This window comes from Falco naumanni, chromosome 16, assembly GCF_017639655.2.
Source record: "Falco naumanni isolate bFalNau1 chromosome 16, bFalNau1.pat, whole genome shotgun sequence".
Taxonomy (NCBI): domain Eukaryota; kingdom Metazoa; phylum Chordata; class Aves; order Falconiformes; family Falconidae; genus Falco; species Falco naumanni.
In genome coordinates this window covers 2,383,634-2,400,642 of record NC_054069.1, presented here as the reverse complement: position 1 = coordinate 2,400,642, position 17,009 = coordinate 2,383,634, and the positions used below count along the sequence as shown (strand labels likewise).

Here is a 17,009-nt window from a genome sequence, read left to right as displayed (position 1 = left end):
AAAGGAGAAGGGAAGATGGCGGCGGCGAGCGGCGGCGGGTTGCGGCCGTGGTGGCGGCCGGCCGCGGGCCTGGCCCGGGCGGTACGCACCGTCTGTGGCAGCGGGCGGGCGGCGGCGGCGGCGGCGGCGGCGGCGGCGGCGGGGACGGTGCAGGCCGAGCAGCTGGCGGAGCGGCTGCGGGAGAGCAAGCGGGAGAAGCGTGAGGTGAGCGGTGAGCAGTGCCGCGGCCCGGGCGGGCCCTGAGGGGAGAGGGACTGCAGTTCCCGGCATGCACCGCGCCGCTGCCCGGCGGGCGGGGCGGGGCGGGGCGGGGGGGAGGGTCCGTGGGCGGGGGATCTCCGTGGCCAGGCGGTGGGGGGGTCTCCGGGGGTGGGGGTGGGCAGCCGGTGGGGGGGCGGGTGTCTCCCTGCCTTCCCGCCCGAGCGGCGGGGGAGATCAGGGTGGGGTTTGTGCGTGGCCACCCGCACGCGTGGCCAAGCGGGATCCCACCGGGCCGGGTGATGGGGGTACATTTCTTTTACTTTATTATTTACTTTTAAAATAAATATATAAATATCTATAATGAACAACAAGACAGAAATTGAAAAGCAGAACGTGTTACTTCACCCTTGCGATGCCGAGCACAGCCTTGGGAGAAGGAATACACCCCATAATATGTCCAGCTAAGAAATAACAAGATAAGCTCAAGGAGAACCTAATGATTCAAAAGAGCAAACAGAAAACTACTCCAGCAGTGTGTGAACTCTCCTAATTAGCACACTAAAAGGGGGTCTCGCCAAGAGGAGACCCTCCCCCCTAATAACAAAGCCCCCTCCCCACAGAACAGGGGAATGCTGTACCTTGAAATGGAGATGTAAGGACCGATGAGAATTAAGTGTCGCTAAATGTAATTGTAAACAATTGTTCAAAGCGCATACAGTGTTTTAGCGTGCGTTAGGAGGCGTGCTGGCGGTGTGGATTCACCGACTCTGCACAGCCACGCAATAAACAAAGATCTTGGCATGCTGTGTGTGCATCAGCTCTTGCACACCGGGTGGAGAGCCCAGATTTGGGGTGACAGTGGGGTGGGATGGTGGGGACAGCGTCCAGCCTTCATCTCCATAGTGACTGCGCACATGACAGTCCTCCTCAGGAACACCGCTGTGAAGCAAGGAGCGGGAGCAGATGGAAGGCGAGTGAGCTGCTGAAGGTCACGCAGGAGCTTGGCACGAAAACCAGGAGCCATTTATCCTCCACTGACGGCGTTTTGTTCTCTCCCCAGATCCCCAAAGACCCAGTGCAGAGGCGGGTCCAGGAACTCACCAGACTGAGCAAGCAGCTGCAGCGGGTTCACCCCAATGTCCTGGCCAAAGTGCTCAAGCAGGAAGCTGTGTACCAAAACGAGGAGATCGTGGTGATCAACAAACCCTACGGCGTTCCCGTGCACGGTGAGGAAAAGCCAGCTGTGCCACATTCACACTAATGCCATAGAGTGGGAAATGGAAATGGCTCCGTGGTGATCCTCTGTCTCCATCCTCCCTGTGCTGAGGTTTTCCTTCCCAGGGAGGGAAGCGGGGAGTTTGGCACCTCTAGATCACAGTCTTCATCTTGTATTTTGGGGGTAATTTAAGGTACGTGGGGAGGTGAACGTATCCCCTCATTGCCTTCCCTGTGGGTTATGCAGGCGGCCCTGGGATCAAGAATTGTATCACTGACGTGCTGCCGATCTTGGCCAAGATGTTGGGGAACATGAAATCTGAACCCCTCCACCTCTGCCACCGGCTGGACAAAGAAACCACGGGTGTGATGGTGCTGGCGCGGAGCAAGGAGGCAGCAGAGAAGATCCGGCTTCTCTTCAAAACTCGTCAGGTGGAGAAGATCTACTGGTAGGAAAGGTTCTCGTGGAGAAGCAGCTTTGAAGGGCCCGTAGGATTTGAGGAGGGGGTGAAGGGAGAGTCACCAGGGTGTGGGGACGTGGGGCTTTGTGGAAGCAGTGGGTGTTTGCTGAATCTTTCCCTCAAGCATCTTTTTATGGGGCTGGGTTGTGGGGAGTGGGGATGCAGGGAGGATTCTCTTCCTGCTGGAGCAACGCCCCACAGACTTCTGGTTTCCCTCTCCAGGGCAATTAGCCTGGGGGACCCAGACCCCACCGAGGGCATCGTGGACATCCCCATCGTGGAGAAGGAGGTGCAGAGCCACCAGTCACACTACAAGGTGAGCCGCATGTCCTCTTGGCTGCCGTTCTGGCCTCGCGCTCCCCTTCCCTGGCAAACCCCTCCTGCCTTCCTGCTGCTCACCCTCTTGCTGCCATTCAGATGACACTGGCCCCCAACTATCGCCTGTCTCCGGAGGATGGGAAGGTGGTGAAAATCCGCAAGAACCGCGATGCCGAAAGCGCTGTGACGCGGTACCGCCTTCTGGCTAGCTCTTCTGCCTGCTCTCTGCTGGAGCTCCAGCCCATCACGGGTGAGGCCTGGCTGGGTGTCCCCTGGGTTGTGTTGGCTGCTGGTTCTGCTTTCTGTGTGGCTCAGCAGCTGAGAGCAGTACTGGAAGTGGGAACTCGCTGTTAGATACAACTGAAATCCTTTTTGGGCCAAGGCTGTGGCAATAAGCCACCCCAGGGTGATGGTTTGCTGCCGGGCTGCTCTCCGGCTGCCAGCAATTTTGGCACGGCATTATCCAGTGCTGAGGGTGGCGGGTGGGAGCTGAGGCCTGGCACAGCTGATTGTCACATTTTTCTTCTTTGCTTTCCCTCCTCAGGGGTGAAGCACCAGATCCGGGTTCACCTGGCCTATGGCTTGGGGTGCCCCATCCTGGGGGATCACAAATATTCGCACTGGAGCAAGTTGGCACCCCAGGTAAGGCAGTCCTGCGTCGGGTGGGCAGCCAGAGCTGGCATCCGGGGCTGGGTGGCCCCTTTCTGTCCCCAGCTCCCCACGGGCCAGGGTTTTCAAGTCCCAGCTGAAGAGATGGGGTTGTGGAAGGGACATTTTCTGTCCTCACTGCAGAAGCTTCCTGAAATCACATTGAAGAGGCTGAAGCTGAGGCAGAGCAAGGCTCGCCACCTCCCTCTCCACCTGCACGCCTACCGGCTCTCCCTGCCACTGGGCAAGCAGATAGACCTCGTCTGCAAGCCGCCCCTCTTCTTCCAAAAGACTTTGAAGAAACTGGAGCTGGACATCGCTGAAGACTAATGAGAGTGGTACCATGTATCTCCGCATTTCCAGCACGTGGTAGCACTGGGGCCGGCCACTCTGCAGCACTGTCCACCTTGGAGCCAGCAGTGTGAAGTTCGCAGTCTCTGCTGCTTGCCAGAGACCTCCTGTGTTGGTACTGACGTTTCTGGCTTCAAACCAGGTACCTGCGTATGCTTTTTGCCCTGATTTGGTGCAGAAAAGTGGCTGGGCACGCTGAAGAGCTTCTTGTTGGGACGGATGAGGCTGGGTAGAAACTGGGCTTTGCCCAATCCATGTTTTGAACTTGTCTCTGAGCAATAAAAGATCCAGTTCCTGCTGAGGTAATGGGTTGCGTGTCTCTCTGTGCTCAGGCCAGGTGGATCTTGATCCCTGGGCAGGTTGAGTGAGTGTGGGTGCAGTCCCTCCCGGTCTGAGGGCCATCGCTCGTCCCTCCGGAGCTGTTTAGCAGTCTCTCCCTCCTATCCTGGCTCTCTGCGCTCTGATTTGGAGACTCCCTTCATTTGAAAATCCATTGAAAGTGCAATTTGGCAGCGGCTGTGGGGTTTTCTTGCTGTGCCGAGAGACTGCGCCGGGAGTTCCACTTGGCTTGGCCGAGCAGTGCCGGGGACTCCCTCTGCTCCGTGCTGCCAGCAGTGCCGGTGCGGGTTTCTGGGCACTGACTATGCTGCCGGGAGAAACTTTTCTATCCCATCGCCCTTTCCAATTTCCCCGTCACTTATTTCGAGATCCCATTGTTGGGACGGGATCCCTCTCCCTTAGGAGCTTGCCTTGGAGCCAGATTCCTTCCCCCATTCCCTGAGAGTGGAGAGGCTGAAAAGCTGGGGAACTGCAGCTGGTGGTGCGGCTCAGAATCGCAGCCCCCAGTGTTTGGTGTCTCTTGGCCTGTCCCCACCATCTCGGGGCTGGGCAGCAGGACCTTCTCCAGCCCCTCTGGCTGGTTTGGGTGCTGGAAAGGGCTCTTTGTACCCCACAGGGCTGCTGTGTACCTGGCTGGGGCTTCTTGCCCCTGCCTCCCTGCTCCTCACACAGGGTGAAAATAGCTGGGGACCCCCCCACCCCTCGAATGCGCCTCCAGAAATACATCTGCTGATGAGAGAGGGGCGTAAAACCACCAGGAGCCGGGGAGCGGCTGTGGCTGGGGAGGAATGCTGCCTTCCCAGCCTGGTGCCGCAGCTGCTATTTTTTTTTTATATTTTTTTTTTCTATTTCAGGGCATGCTATTTGCGAAAAGGCTTCCCCTTGTAATTACGAGTCAATTTAATGTGCCATCTAAGCTGTCATTTACAGCTGCCTGGTACGGAGTGCTTGGCAAGCAATGCCTTCAGCCCTACAAAGCCTCTCCTCAAGCCAGTCACGCCTCAGAGGACACCAGAGCCCCCAGGCAGCAGCAGCAGCAGCAGCAGCAGCAGCAGTTGCCATCATCTCCTCTTCCTCGACAGAAAAATGTCCCTCTCACACACAGCCGCCGAGTACATGCTCTCCGATGCTCTCCTCCCAGATCCTGGCAGTTCCCGAGCCAAGGGCTTGCGGCTGGAGCTGCCGAGCGATCGCCTGCTGAAGTTTGTCACCGTGGGGCTGCCCCTCTTCCTCGTCTCGCTGGCTTTCGCCCGGGAATTCTCTGCCGGTGAGTTGCCCCTTTCTCAACAGGGATCTCCAGGTCGTGGGCAATTGCCGGTGGCGGTTTGGTTGTCACCGCAAAACCCTCGTGTTTGCATTGGCGTGGTCATGGTCCGAGGCAGGGCAGCCTGGAACTCCTGTTTTAGGAGCCATTCTGTCCTGGGGGTAGTTATTGATCGCTTTTAATGGATTATTGGTCACTGGGAAAGCCCGGGAACAGCCGTGCTAAACCCCAGGACCGGCGGTGAATCAATGCCCCACTTCAGCTGCTGCCCCCGGCACCTTTGGGTGCCGCAGGGTTGTTTCTGAGGAGGAGGGTGCTGGCAGGGCGGCTCGGGGGGTACGTCCCACTGGGGTTTACGAGGGCAGCGCAGAGGGGGTTGCATTGATGGTGTGTCCCAACCTCAGGCTAAATCTGGCCTCGGCCAACGTCCCGCTGCTGCCCTCGGGGGTTTGGTTTGAAACTGGTTTCTGGCCGGTCTCCAGTTCTCCCCACTGTGTAACCACAGCCGTGCTCAAAGCGTTTGTGTTCGGGAGGTGATGGAAAAGCCCTTGCTGGAAGATGCAGCGGTGGAGAAGGGCAGCTACAAAATGACTGTGAAAAAGGCTTTTTAATTCAAAGCGATGCTTTAGGTGTAATCGCTCTCCTGTAAGGCGTTGTGCACCCATGCTCACACGACCTCGGTGGCCGAGGTTCACCCTTCTCCTCACCCCAGGCTCGCAGATCAGCTGCTTCTCTCCCACCAACTTCACGGGGAAGCAGTCTGCCTATGTCGACACGGCTTGCTGGGACTCCCTCATCCACCACGGCTTTGATGACGAGGGACACACTGTCACCAAGTCCCTCTGGGCTCTCAAGGTATGGCTCAGGCTCACGTCTGGGTGCCCACAGGTCCCACCTGGGTGCCCAGCAGAGGTGAAGCGGTTCCGCACCACTCAACACCCGCTTGTCTCCTTTGCCCAGGTCTTCCCCTACTCGCTGCTGGTGGTGGCAGTGCTCATGTACATGCCTTACCTGCTGTGGCGTTATGCGGCCGCCCCTGCCCTCCACTCCGACCTCCTCTTCATCATCGACGAGCTGGACAAATCCTACAACCGCTCCGTGCGCCTGGTGCAGCACATGAGGAAGGTCCAGCAGGCCAGCGCTGAGCCCGAGCGGTTCTGGGAGGAGTATGAGAGGTGAGACCGCTGGGCAGCCTTGGCTGGTCCCCGCGTCCCTCTGAAGGTCCCTCCACGTGGTGGTGTGGCTGTGGCCACACTCAGGATGGATTTTGGTGAAGTGACTCGGTTTGGGGGGTGGCTCTAATTCCCCGCTGCGTCCCCTCTGTCCCCAGGGCCCGTCGGGAGAGGTATTTTGAGTTCCCACTGCTGGAGCGCTACCTTACCTGCAAGCAGCACACCCACTCCCTGGTGTTCATCTACATCCTGAGGAACCTGCTTCTGCTCTTGTTCTTGGCTGCCACCTGCCTCTACCTGGTCTTCCTCCACCTCAACATCTTCTTCCAGGACGAGTTCAGCTGCTCCATCAAAACGGGGCTGCTCCAGGCGGAGCCCCACATCCCCCCGCTCATCCCCTGCAAGCTGGTCTTCTTCTCCGTCTTCCAGCTCATCAGCCTCTCGATTGGCGGCGTCTACGTCCTCCTCATACCCGTCGTCATCTACAACGCCCTGCAGCTCTGCCAGTGGGACAAGGGGCTGCTCTCCGTCTACGAGATGCTGCCGGCTTTTGACCTCCTCAGCCGCAAGATGCTCACCTGCCCCATCAACGACCTCAACATCATCCTCCTCTTCCTCCGGGCCAACATCTCCGAGCTGACCTCCTTCAGCCGCCTCAACGCTGTGAGCGCCTTGAGGGAAGCCACCGCCAACAAGGAGGACATCGACACTGTCATCGACTTCATGACGCTGCTGGCTGGGCTGGAGACCACCAAGCCCAAACACCAAGCTTGTGCCCCCGAGCCCGACGGCAGCATGCCCCTCTCCAACGGCGGGGCCCTAGGTAGGCTTTTTCGGTAGAGGACACTTCTTTGCTCTCCTCTTGGCTCCTGCGCTGCCAGATCCCACCCCAGGGATCAGGCTGGATCCATCCACTGTGGCCCTAACCCCTTTGCCAAGACCTTAAGGGTTTGGGGGGGAGCTGGGGGGCTGCTGGGGGTCACCGGGAGGGCCAGCGGCTCTGTTTGCAGCTGGGGATGGGTTCTGGCAGCCGGGATGCGATGCTGATGCTACTGCGAGTCCATGTGTGGGCAGGAGTTGCTATAGGAACAGAAAGCGGAGAGCTTGCCGCTTAAATCCAAGCTCTGGGCAAACTGGGGGGCCGGGGGGGTTTGGCAGAGAGAGCAGGCCAGCTTGCTGGGAGTGGGGTTGGGAGCTTGAAACCCTGGAGGGCTGATGCCAAGGATGCTGTGCCTGCCCCCTGCTCCTGTTAGCACAGCACCAGTGGGCACAGTGGTGCTGCGTGGGGAGATGGAGACAGGGCTCTGGGGTGGAGCTGCATCCCCTGGGGCCTGCACGCAGCCTCCCTGGGCACCGCTGCTCCTCTCCCACATGCTTTGGGGTTTTGGGGAGCAGGGGGTGCCTCCTTTGTACTCTCACAGGGATCCCCGACCCCCCCAGCAGCGGTTTCTAGGCTCCATGAGACAGCTCATCCCTGGCAGGATGAGCCAGGAGGCCTGGGCTCCTTTCCTGGCTGTGAATACACCGGCTGAGGGCTGCGGTTTAAAAAACAAAACAACCCAGATTGAGCTGTATTTAGCATCCTCGTTGGCATGGCAACCACGGGGCTAGCACAACTGGCGCTTGGGCTGGTCACACGTTGGTGGAGAAAGCCCAAGATCCCAGTTTGCGATCACCCAGTTAATTAACTTCCTTCTCTTTCCCCCTGGCCTAGAAATGAAGCCTGGAGTGGAAGCGATGGGAAAAGCCTCCCGGGACTCGCTTGGCTCTGCCTGACCCCAAGAGCAGGCAGCCGGCAGGGTGGCTGGGATCCTGGGATCCACTTTGATCCGCTTCCTTGTTGCTGGCATTGCTGGAGCACAATAAACTGGTTTTGATACGAGCCTGGTGGGGGTGACATCTGTAACGTGGCAGCGGTGGCTGGGCTGGGCTCACCTGCTCTCTTCCCGCATTTGGGATTCCCCTTCTCACGTACGTTTTTCCAGCAAAAATAGGTCAAACAATCCAGTTTTGGGGCAGAGACTCTCTTGGATGCCTTACTCCAAGCGCTGGGTGCCACATTGTGCCTCTTCCACACAAATTTCCCTGTTGTTATGGCAGGAGGGGCGGAATGAAGGACTACGGGATGCTCCTCGATAGGAAAAAAAAGAATCCAAAAATAAATTGAGGTGGTTTATTAACTATTTATTAACGCAGGGAAGTGGAAGGCACTCGCTACTGCTACAAAGCAACACTCCCCCTGCAGCTCCCTGTCCCAGTCCCACCGTTAGCATTGGGTTATGGTTTTTTTTTTGGCTGAGCTCCTCTCTCCCCCTCTCCACCCTGCAGAGCACAGCTGGTCCCCGGGTCCTGTGAGCAGAGGTGGGGTGTCCTGGGGGGGCCCAGGGCCAGCTCTGAGAGCAAGGGGGAGCAGCAGTGAGGGCTTCAACTCCCATCAGCGTGTCCTGCTGCTTGTCTTAACGTAATTTTTGAAAATAATTAAATTTATTTCGTTGCTGCCCCCCCCCACCCTGCAGCCTTATCTTCAGGCCGAAGAGGAGCTGGAAAGTTGTTTAATTAGTAAGACAGTCATCAAGCCAGCTGCCTCCTCGAATTGGAAAGGCACGGTGCCAGCAGCCCTGAGCCGTTCTGAGCTCCCTCCGCTGTCCCCTCACCTAAATCCCCCGGGACAACCGGGAGCTGGGGAGGAGCAGCAGCTCGGTCCCTCCGGCTGTCTCCCCTGCGGGCAGGGCGTCCAGGAGGAAGGGGGGTGCGGGCAGACCCCGGGTGTTGTAGAGGGCGCAGGACTCGTACTCGCAGGGCCACTCGGCCCAGGCGTAGCGCAAGGCCAGCACCAGCGTCCTGCAGCCGCCCAGGGCCAGCGTCACCGTGCGGGACCCCACGGCCACCATGGGTGCCGGCAGCCACCCGCACGGGGCCAGCTTGTTGGAGCAGCAGACCTAAGTATGGGAGAAACCTCCATCAGTGGGGGCTTCCCTCTTCCAGCCCTGGGGGGAAGCTTTTCCCCTTCTCACCTCGAACGCCCGCGTGTCCCTCCGACGGCAGGTGAGCTCCTGGCTGTAGGTGATGTTCAGCAGCCCCCTGGTCACCTCCAGGACGGCCCGGGTAGGGTACGGCCCCTGGAAAACCACGTCTTTCTCCCCATATGCCACCGCTCTGGCGCCCAGCTGCAGCCGGTGGGCCACATTCTGCTTGTCCCGGGGGTGGATGCTGCCGAGGAAGAGGAGGGAGGTGGGGTTAGTATCCGAGAGCTTCGTCTCTACACCCTCGCCCCCGCCGCCTGGGACTCGCCTGCCGTAGGGGGAGTGCTCATCGCACAGATCCATGGCCACGGCCATGAAGGTGCCTGGCATCCTGGCGTTGGGGACAACCCCCAGATCGGCGGTTTGGTGCCAGCGGAGCCGGGCGAAGCTGTCATCTGGGCTCTGCCGGCGGTAGGTGGACAACTGCAAGGCAGAGCGGGGCGGGAAGCGGCTCAGCTATTGCTCCCCGAACCGGCAGGATGTGTCCCCACGTTGGCGTCCTCTCCCTCCCGCCAGCCTCCATGGTGCGAAGGGATGGGTGAACCCCCCGAGCATTGTGCCGCTGTCCCCGCGGGAGGCTGGGGGTCCTGCCTCTCGCCCCACCCTCACCTGTACGAAGCCAAATGGCAGCAGTGGCTCCGTCTGCCCGGCCGAGCCGGCGTGGAAAGCCCGGCGCCAGTCGGCGATGAGCGCGGGGAAGGTGCAGTTGTACCAGTCCGTGTGCAGGAAGGCGTTGGCCTCGCCTGTCCCCGAATGAGAGGGGCCGGTGACAGCCCAGTGGGACAGTCTGGGGCTGCTGTACCCCAGGGAGGAAAATCGGGGTGTGTGGGGGGGGGGAGCTCACCCTGGTACCAAGCGACACCCCGCAGCGTCATGTTGAGCAGCGGGTGGATCATGGCATTCCAGAGCACGGAGGGCGTTTGCGGGCCAGAGAGATGCTGGTGTGGGGAGAGACTGGAAGACAAAACTGGGCTTAAGGGGGTGCAAAACAAAAGGCCAGTCCTGAAGCCCCAGCTTCAGCAGCCAGCCTGGCACGATTAAAGCAAGCACTGTGCAAAAGGGGAGCCCTGGGGTCCCCCCTCTTCCCCACATTGACCCCTTTACCAACTGAGATGTGCCCTACGCTCTTGGCACGGGAGGGGATTTTATCCAGAGGGGGCAAAAAGATGCATAGAGGGGAGAGAAGGCACGCTCCGGGAGAGAAGGTGGGATGGGAAGGGATGGAGGATGCCCCCTGAGAGCGGCAGGGATGAGGATAACCCCCAAAGGCAGCATGGCACAGGGCAGGAGGTGTCTCCACTGTGTCTTCTCTCACCTCCCCGTGTCCTCTAGGAGCCCACAAGCCTGCAGAGCCCTTTGGGAGGACCAGGCCTCGATGGGGGTGCCCCCCCAGGCTGCCTCCACCAGCCCGATGGGGTACTGCAGAGCCTCGTAGAGGTAGCGCCCCAACAGCCAGCAGACGGCCGAGAAGTAGGTGAAATTCCCATGGCCCAGGTTTTCTGTTCAAGAAACAGCGGGCTGCCAAGGGGAAAAGGAAGGGGGAAAAAGCCATTTCCAGGCCCTCTTTTGGAGGCACGTTGCACTCACCGGCCGTTGGGATGGACCACGGCAAATCAATTCGCTCCAGGTCCTCCAGCTCTGCATCGGAGCGGGCGGGCGCTGCGGCGAAGACGCGGACGTAGGGGTAGCGAGCGGTGGCGGCGAGCTCGGAGCTGGCGTTGGCAACCTAGGGAAGGGTCGGGAGCGCACCAGGCGCTTCCCTGCCTGATCCCTGGCGAGCTGGCAGGATCGGGCCACGCCGCGGGGGCTTACCTGCAGGACTGTCATTGCCATGTTGCTCTGCCCGCTGCAAAGCCACACGTCCCCAAAGTAGACGTCCTGCAGCGTCACGTTCTCCAAGCCCTGCCCAGCCATCAGCACGTAGGGACCGCCCCGATCCATAGGGTCCAGGACAATTGTCCACGTCCCAGAAGGTTCTGGAAGAAGAGGATGGGGCTTCTCTTTCACTACCGCTGCAAAGACCTCAAGACTTTCACAATGAGATTGGATGAGTGGCCAACAACTGGCAGGAACGGGAAGGCCCCACCATGGATCCAGGCTGGGAAAATGGATTTTAGAAGCTCTCCACCATCAGAGGGTCTTTCCTCCTGCAGGAACTTAGGGGTTAAAAAGAAAATCTCAAAGACAAATGTGTGTCAGAGCAGAAGCTGCTGGGAGGAACGGGATTACAGGAGCAGCTTGGTGTGTGTGACACCAAGATGTCTCCAGCTAATTTTAGAGGCGCTGAATTGAGGCGCAAAGATATTCTGCTGGAGCTTAGAGTGGATTTTCTGGCCTGGCTGGGCCCAGATCCTGCAGATCTCCTGGTAGCGGCGGATCGCTGCTCTCTCACAAGACGCCTCCAGGCTCTCCAGCTTGCGGAGGAGCCCTTTATGCAGCAGTTTCACCCCCGCAAAAGCGAGGAGCAGCCCCCCCAACCCACTAGGCAGGGAATGAGGCCACCAGCTCAGATCTGAGATGCCTCTGAGCCCTCCTGGCCTTGAGGAAAAGGCTCTGCCGGCAGAGGCAACATCCCTCAGGGCTTAGACATCCCTAGCAGGATCCTCCGAGGGGGAAGCATTAAAAAAAAAGAAACCAGGAGTGCTCTGGAGACTTCCCCGGAGATGGATTTGACAGGGAGAGGAGCTAAATCCCCCCCCTCCTCCCCTCCGCAGCCTCATCGTTCGGCTCAAGCCTATGCGGTGCCACCCACTGCAGCGGCAGCTCGGCTCCCGCTCGGTGCCCACGGGATCCTGCTGTTGGGGAACTGAAGTGAGCAAAGGCTGGCGTTGGTGGGAAGGGGGACGGCTGAAATCCCCCCCAGATCTCCGGGAGAAGGGGAGAGCATGGCGCCAGGGGTCTCTAGCATGAGCTAGAGACATCGCTGTCACCTCTGCAACCTGAGGGCAGCGGTGTGACAAACCCAGGGGTGACAGGGCTGCGGACCCCACCCCACCAGCAGGTCCCATTTGGGCTCAGATGTCCTCCTTGGCCACCAAAACCACCAGCCCCAGTTGCCCAGTGAGGGTCCAGGACTGACCTTTCACTTGTGCTGTCTTCTTCATGACAATGAGGCCACCGGCCCCAGAGAGCACCACGGTCACCGTGGCCCCCAGCTCCCCGTAGCCCCACACCACGGCTCCCGCCGGCTCCTTCTGCAACACCATGTGGTCACCATAGTAGGACGCGAAGCCAAACGTCGCCCCTGGAACCAATAGACAGGGCAAACATCATCTCCAAGAGGCAAAAAGCAATGAGAAAAAGTCCCCTGCATGGCCTCCAACTCCCTCTTAAATACAAATTATTTGAGGACACGTTTAATTTACAGCTTCCATCAGTCCTGGTCAACCTTAAGGTGGTTAAAATCACCCAGGAGCTGAGGAAGCAGCAGGACTTGAAGTTCCCAGGAGAGTCCAGCCCTAGGAGGGAAGTCACCTCCTGAAGGACAGGAGCTTGTTACAGAGAGTTTGGATACAGATATTGGCAAAAAATCCTCTAGTAACAGTATGGGAGCATCTTTGCCAGCCCAGCTTTGCTAATAAAGACGTTCTGACATATTTTTCCCTTGCAAAAGAAGTTTGGCAAGTGATGGGATGGGAAACACCGGGCGTGTGGCAGTGGCAAAGGTGTCTTCAGCAGGGAGGGAAACAGAGGTCTCAGCCCCGGCACCCCCAGAAGCCCCATTTTTTGGGGTGTGAAAATAAAACCGTGCTTGAAAGGGGGTTGGGACAGTGTTTGCAGGGCGTGGAGAAGAGATCTGGGCAGCGATGCCCATTGTAGCAATGAAAATGGGGCCCTGGGACCCCCGTCTCCTCTGCCGCTCATCCCCAGCTGGGTTTAATAAAGGAAAGAAACTGTCCTCAGCCTCTCTGAAATCAGCCGCATCACCAGGCCTACCGTCTCATGCGACGAGGCTCCAGGAAGGACACGTTACATAAAAAAACAAGCCGGAGGAGAAAAAAAAATATAGCCTGAGACGCTGGGGAAGAGACTGGAGGCTATAAAAAGTACCTGGGAGGAGGGAAGGCGGAGAGCCCACGAGACGCCGCCGAGGAGCAGCAGCATGCGACTCCCGCCTTATGTAAAGCATCATCCCACAGCAGCAGCGACGACGTGCCAAGGGCACCCAAAAGGGGCTTGGGGGGGGCGAAGGGTGTTTAAGCAGGGCTGAGGGGGGTGCAAAGGGCATTGAAGTGGGGCTTGGGGTGATGCCGAGGGTTTCAAAGTGGGACTCGGGGGTGTGAAGGGCCCCAAAGTGGGGCTGGGGGGGTGCCAAGGACCACAAAGCTGGGCTAAGGGAGATGCTGGAGGCATCAAAGTGGGGCTGGGAGGGCACCAAGGGCCCCGAAGTGGGGCTCTAGGGGTGCAAAGCGCATTGAAGCGGGGCTCTGGGGGGTGCAAAGAGCATCGAAGCGGGGCTCTGGGGGGGGTGCAAAGAGCATCGAAGCGGGGCGCAAGGAGCATCGAAGCAGGGATCTCGGGGGGTGCAAAGAGCATCAAAGCGGGGCTCTGAGTGTACCAAGGGCCCCATGTGGGGCTCTGGGGGTGCTAAAGGCCCCATGTGGGGCTCTGGGGGTGCTAAAGGCCCTGAAACAGGCCTCTGGGGGTGCAAAGGGCCCCAAGTGGGGCTGGGGAGTTCCCAAGGCCCCGAAGTGGGGCTCTGGGGATGCAAAAAGCATCGAAGCCAGCTTGGGAGGGGGGGCAAGGGTCCCAGGCGGGGCCCTGGCGGTGCAAAGGGCCCTGAAGCGGGGCTGGGGGATGCCAAGGCCCCGAAGCGGGGCTCTGGGGGTTGCCCCCCCGGGCCGGGGGTGCGCAGCCGCCCCCCCCCAGCCCTTTACCTGCCGCCACCGGAGCCAGCGCCAGCAGCACCCACGCCGCCATCGCGGGGGCGTAAGGGCACCGGCACCCACCGCCCCAGGCACAGGCCCCGCCTCCCGGGGGCGTGGCCAGACGCGGGGGCGTGGTCTGAGCACGCGCCGCTGGGGGGGGGGGGGGCGGTTGCTAAGCGACCGCGTCCTCAGCACGGCCTGAGGCACCGGCGCGGCCTGCGCGGGGCCGAGGGGCCAGCCGGGGCCGGGGGTACGGGCCGGGGTACAGTGCGCCGGGGGGCGCGGGGGGTACCGGGGGGAACCGGGGGGGGGGGGGAGCCGGACCGGGAGTGGGGCAGCGGGGGGCAGCGGGGGCACCGCACCGCTCACAGCGCCCGGCCCGGGCACCGCCGCGCACGCGCGGCTGGAGGCGGCAGTGCGCAGGTGCGGCGGGCGGGCGGGGCGGCGCCCCCTAGCGGCGGCACGGCCCCCACTCACGCCACACACACCCCCCCGCCCCCATCCCGGGAGCCCGGGTTCGAGTCCCGGCCTCCCCGGTTGGGAGGGCGGGGGTGCGGGGTGTAATTAACCCCGACCGTACCGCTGCAGGGGGCCGGGGAAAAGAGGCGGCCATGTCCATCCCCACCTCCAGCAGCACCCTGCGGCTGCCTGCCGGCTTCCAAAACCTGCTGGAGGAGCTGGCACTGGAGGTGCTGCGGGTGCAGCCCACCGACGTGGTGGCCTTCGCCGCTCAGCACTTCCAAAGGCTGCTGGCGCAGAGAGAGGGTGAGTGGCACAGCACAGCAGCACCCATCCCCACACCTCCATCCCCTGCCCCACACTACATGGCCTGCCCATCCTGTGTGGCATCATACCTGCCCCATGTGCCCATCGCCCACAGTGTCGTGTCTGCCCCTTGTGCCCATCGCCCATGGCATCATACCTGCCTCTCATGCCCATCGCCCATGGCATCATACCTGCCTCTCACGCCCATCGCCCATGGCATCATACCTGCCCCATGTGCCCATCGCCCATGGCATTGTGCCTGCCCCTTGTGCCCATCACCCATGGCATCATACCTGCCCCTCATGCCCATCACCCATGGCATCATACCTGCCCCTCGTGCCCATCACCCATGGCATTGTGCCTGCCCCATGTGCCCATCGCCCACGGCATCATACCTGCCCCTCGTGCCCATCACCCATGGCATCATACCTGCCCCTCGTGCCCATCACCCATGGCATTGTGCCTGCCCCTTGTGCCCATCGCCCATGGCATCATACCTGCCCCTCATGCCCATCACCCATGGCATCATACCTGCCCCTCGTGCCCATCACCCATGGCATTGTGCCTGCCCCCTGTGCCCATCGCCCACGGCATCATACCTGCCCCTCGTGCCCATCACCCATGGCATCATACCTGCCCCTCGTGCCCATCACCCATGGCATTGTGCCTGCCCCTTGTGCCCATCGCCCATGGCATCATACCTGCCCCTCATGCCCATCACCCATGGCATCATACCTGCCCCTTGTGCCCATCGCCCATGGCATCATACCTGCCCCTTGTGCCCATCACCCACGGCGTCGTGCCTACTCCATGTCCCCATCCCAAGGGACTCTGCACCTTGCTCATCCCTTGTGCCACCAGCCCTGCCCCACGTGCCCCCCCTGGGTGTCAGCCCTGCCCCACGGGCCCATCCCAGGTGACATCAAGCCTCTCCCTTCCCCCAGAGAGCTCAGCTGACCTGGCGGTGTGGGGAGCCCAGCTGGAGGACAAGCTTCTCTCCCAGCCCCCTTTCCAGGTGGGCTGCCCTCCCTGCCCTCCCCTCGAGAGAATTCGGGGTGCCTGGGGCAAAGGGCTGGGTCCCTGCCCCCTCCCCCGCCCCCCCTGCCCTTGTCCCGCACCACCTAACTTGTAGGTTTTCCTGCTTTTCCTCCAGGAACCGGAGGAGGACGAGGAGAAGGAGGACAAGGACAAGGAGGAGGAGAAGGCAGGGGAGCAGGCAGGTGGCGGTGCATCCACGGCCACGGTAAGGGAGGCAGCACCGAAACAGGGCGGTCTGAGCCCAAACCAGCATCAGGGGTAGCTGACAGCACCCACCAGCCCCGACACACCGTGATTCCTCCCCAAAAATCCTCATTGTGATGCAGCAGAGAGGAACAACCCCCCGCCAAAGGGGAGCACGCCCCCCTCACCCCCTTTAAAAGGGACACCTCCCTGGGGACCTGACCCAAGCGCTCGCCCCAAATTTGGGCAACATCCCAACCCAAAACAAAGTGCCATGACTCGAAAAAAAACCCAACACCTTAATTTCCCCACCAGGCTCCTGCCCTTCTCTCGGGGGTGGGTGATGATCTCCCGTCCCACCCCCGCGGTGCTTTTTTAATGAGAATTTTTATTAATGAGGTCCCCGCTGTTATTAGCGACTCTCACCTGAGATTTCTCCCCTAAAAAAAACCCGGGTTTGGGAGCTGGGCTGAGCTCAAGATGATATTTTAAGGCTCTATATTTAGGCCCCTGCATCCCTGGAGGTTGTCAAAAATTTAATAGCGTCCCCACGTGAAGAAGGGATGTGACATTGCTCCTCTTCTCCCCCCCCCCCCTCCAAGAGATGAGATGCCTCCATGGCATTTTGTGGAGCGCAGAGGGGGGGTCCCCTCATTCCATTCCAACCTGTGAAATTCATGTTTTCCCATCCGGAGTGGTTTAAAACTCCCAGCTGGCACTGAAAAAACACGGTGACGGGGTTTGCGTCGAAGCTGGCTGCTCTTTTTTTTGGGGGGACTGAACCCCCCCACCCATGCCTACCCCAGTTCTGCGCCCACCCCCCCCCCCCTTTCCTGTTTTCTCTGGCAGGAGCCTGCCATATGCAGCGTGCGGCGCTCGCCCACTGCACAGGGCACGGCAGCGGCTCCCCTGGGAAAAACAGGAAGGAGGGATGGGGAAAAAAAGCTGGCGGGGACCCTGTGCCAGGGCTGGTGCCAAGCGGCTACGCCTTGACCCCCCTTCCCCGGCACAGCCTCGCTGGCTGCCGGCTCCCTGTTTCGGCAGCCAGCATCGCTGCCTGCCCAGGGCACCTTTCCAGCATCAAATTCCCCCCGTTTTGTTTGTTTGTGTGGTTGGTTTTGGGTTTTGTTTTTTTGTTTTTTTTTTTTTAAGGAATTTTTTAA

At 60.3% G+C, this 17,009-nt stretch overlaps 4 protein-coding genes across 5 annotated transcripts; 3 read left to right on the top strand and 1 right to left on the bottom strand.

The window, feature by feature from the left end:
* RPUSD4 (RNA pseudouridine synthase D4) lies at positions 1 to 3,495 on the top strand. The gene is made up of 7 exons (XM_040616056.1): positions 1 to 204; positions 1,262 to 1,427; positions 1,664 to 1,865; positions 2,100 to 2,193; positions 2,295 to 2,445; positions 2,740 to 2,837; positions 2,988 to 3,495. Exons 1-7 carry the CDS (start codon positions 16 to 18, stop codon positions 3,171 to 3,173), a joined length of 1,086 nt encoding a protein of 361 aa, XP_040471990.1. The 5' UTR covers positions 1 to 15; the 3' UTR covers positions 3,174 to 3,495.
* On the top strand, positions 3,226 to 7,851 carry PANX3 (pannexin 3). Of its 2 annotated transcripts, none has more exons than XM_040616053.1 (6): positions 3,226 to 3,336; positions 4,388 to 4,800; positions 5,510 to 5,652; positions 5,758 to 5,972; positions 6,128 to 6,792; positions 7,684 to 7,851. In XM_040616053.1, the coding sequence occupies exons 2-6, from the start codon at positions 4,437 to 4,439 to the stop codon at positions 7,743 to 7,745; spliced, it is 1,449 nt and encodes a 482-aa protein (XP_040471987.1). In that variant the 5' UTR covers positions 3,226 to 3,336; positions 4,388 to 4,436; the 3' UTR covers positions 7,746 to 7,851. The 2 variants fall into 2 exon arrangements, with proteins under 2 accessions (XP_040471987.1, XP_040471986.1); XM_040616052.1 differs by having other exon boundaries at positions 3,232 to 3,336; positions 5,427 to 5,652.
* A 287-nt stretch (positions 7,852 to 8,138) lies between these two features.
* On the bottom strand, positions 8,139 to 13,997 carry SIAE (sialic acid acetylesterase). The gene is made up of 10 exons (XM_040616054.1): positions 13,870 to 13,997; positions 12,072 to 12,236; positions 10,805 to 10,968; positions 10,580 to 10,718; positions 10,308 to 10,491; positions 9,837 to 9,946; positions 9,602 to 9,735; positions 9,261 to 9,415; positions 8,984 to 9,179; positions 8,139 to 8,908 (listed from the first exon to the last, which is right to left on the bottom strand). Exons 1-10 carry the CDS (start codon positions 13,910 to 13,912, stop codon positions 8,624 to 8,626), a joined length of 1,575 nt encoding a protein of 524 aa, XP_040471988.1. The 5' UTR covers positions 13,913 to 13,997; the 3' UTR covers positions 8,139 to 8,623.
* Positions 13,998 to 14,461: 464 nt separating this feature from the next.
* SPA17 (sperm autoantigenic protein 17) lies at positions 14,462 to 15,947 on the top strand. The gene is made up of 3 exons (XM_040616182.1): positions 14,462 to 14,625; positions 15,570 to 15,640; positions 15,779 to 15,947. Exons 1-3 carry the CDS (start codon positions 14,472 to 14,474, stop codon positions 15,923 to 15,925), a joined length of 372 nt encoding a protein of 123 aa, XP_040472116.1. The 5' UTR covers positions 14,462 to 14,471; the 3' UTR covers positions 15,926 to 15,947.
* The last annotated feature ends 1,062 nt before the right edge of the window (positions 15,948 to 17,009 follow it).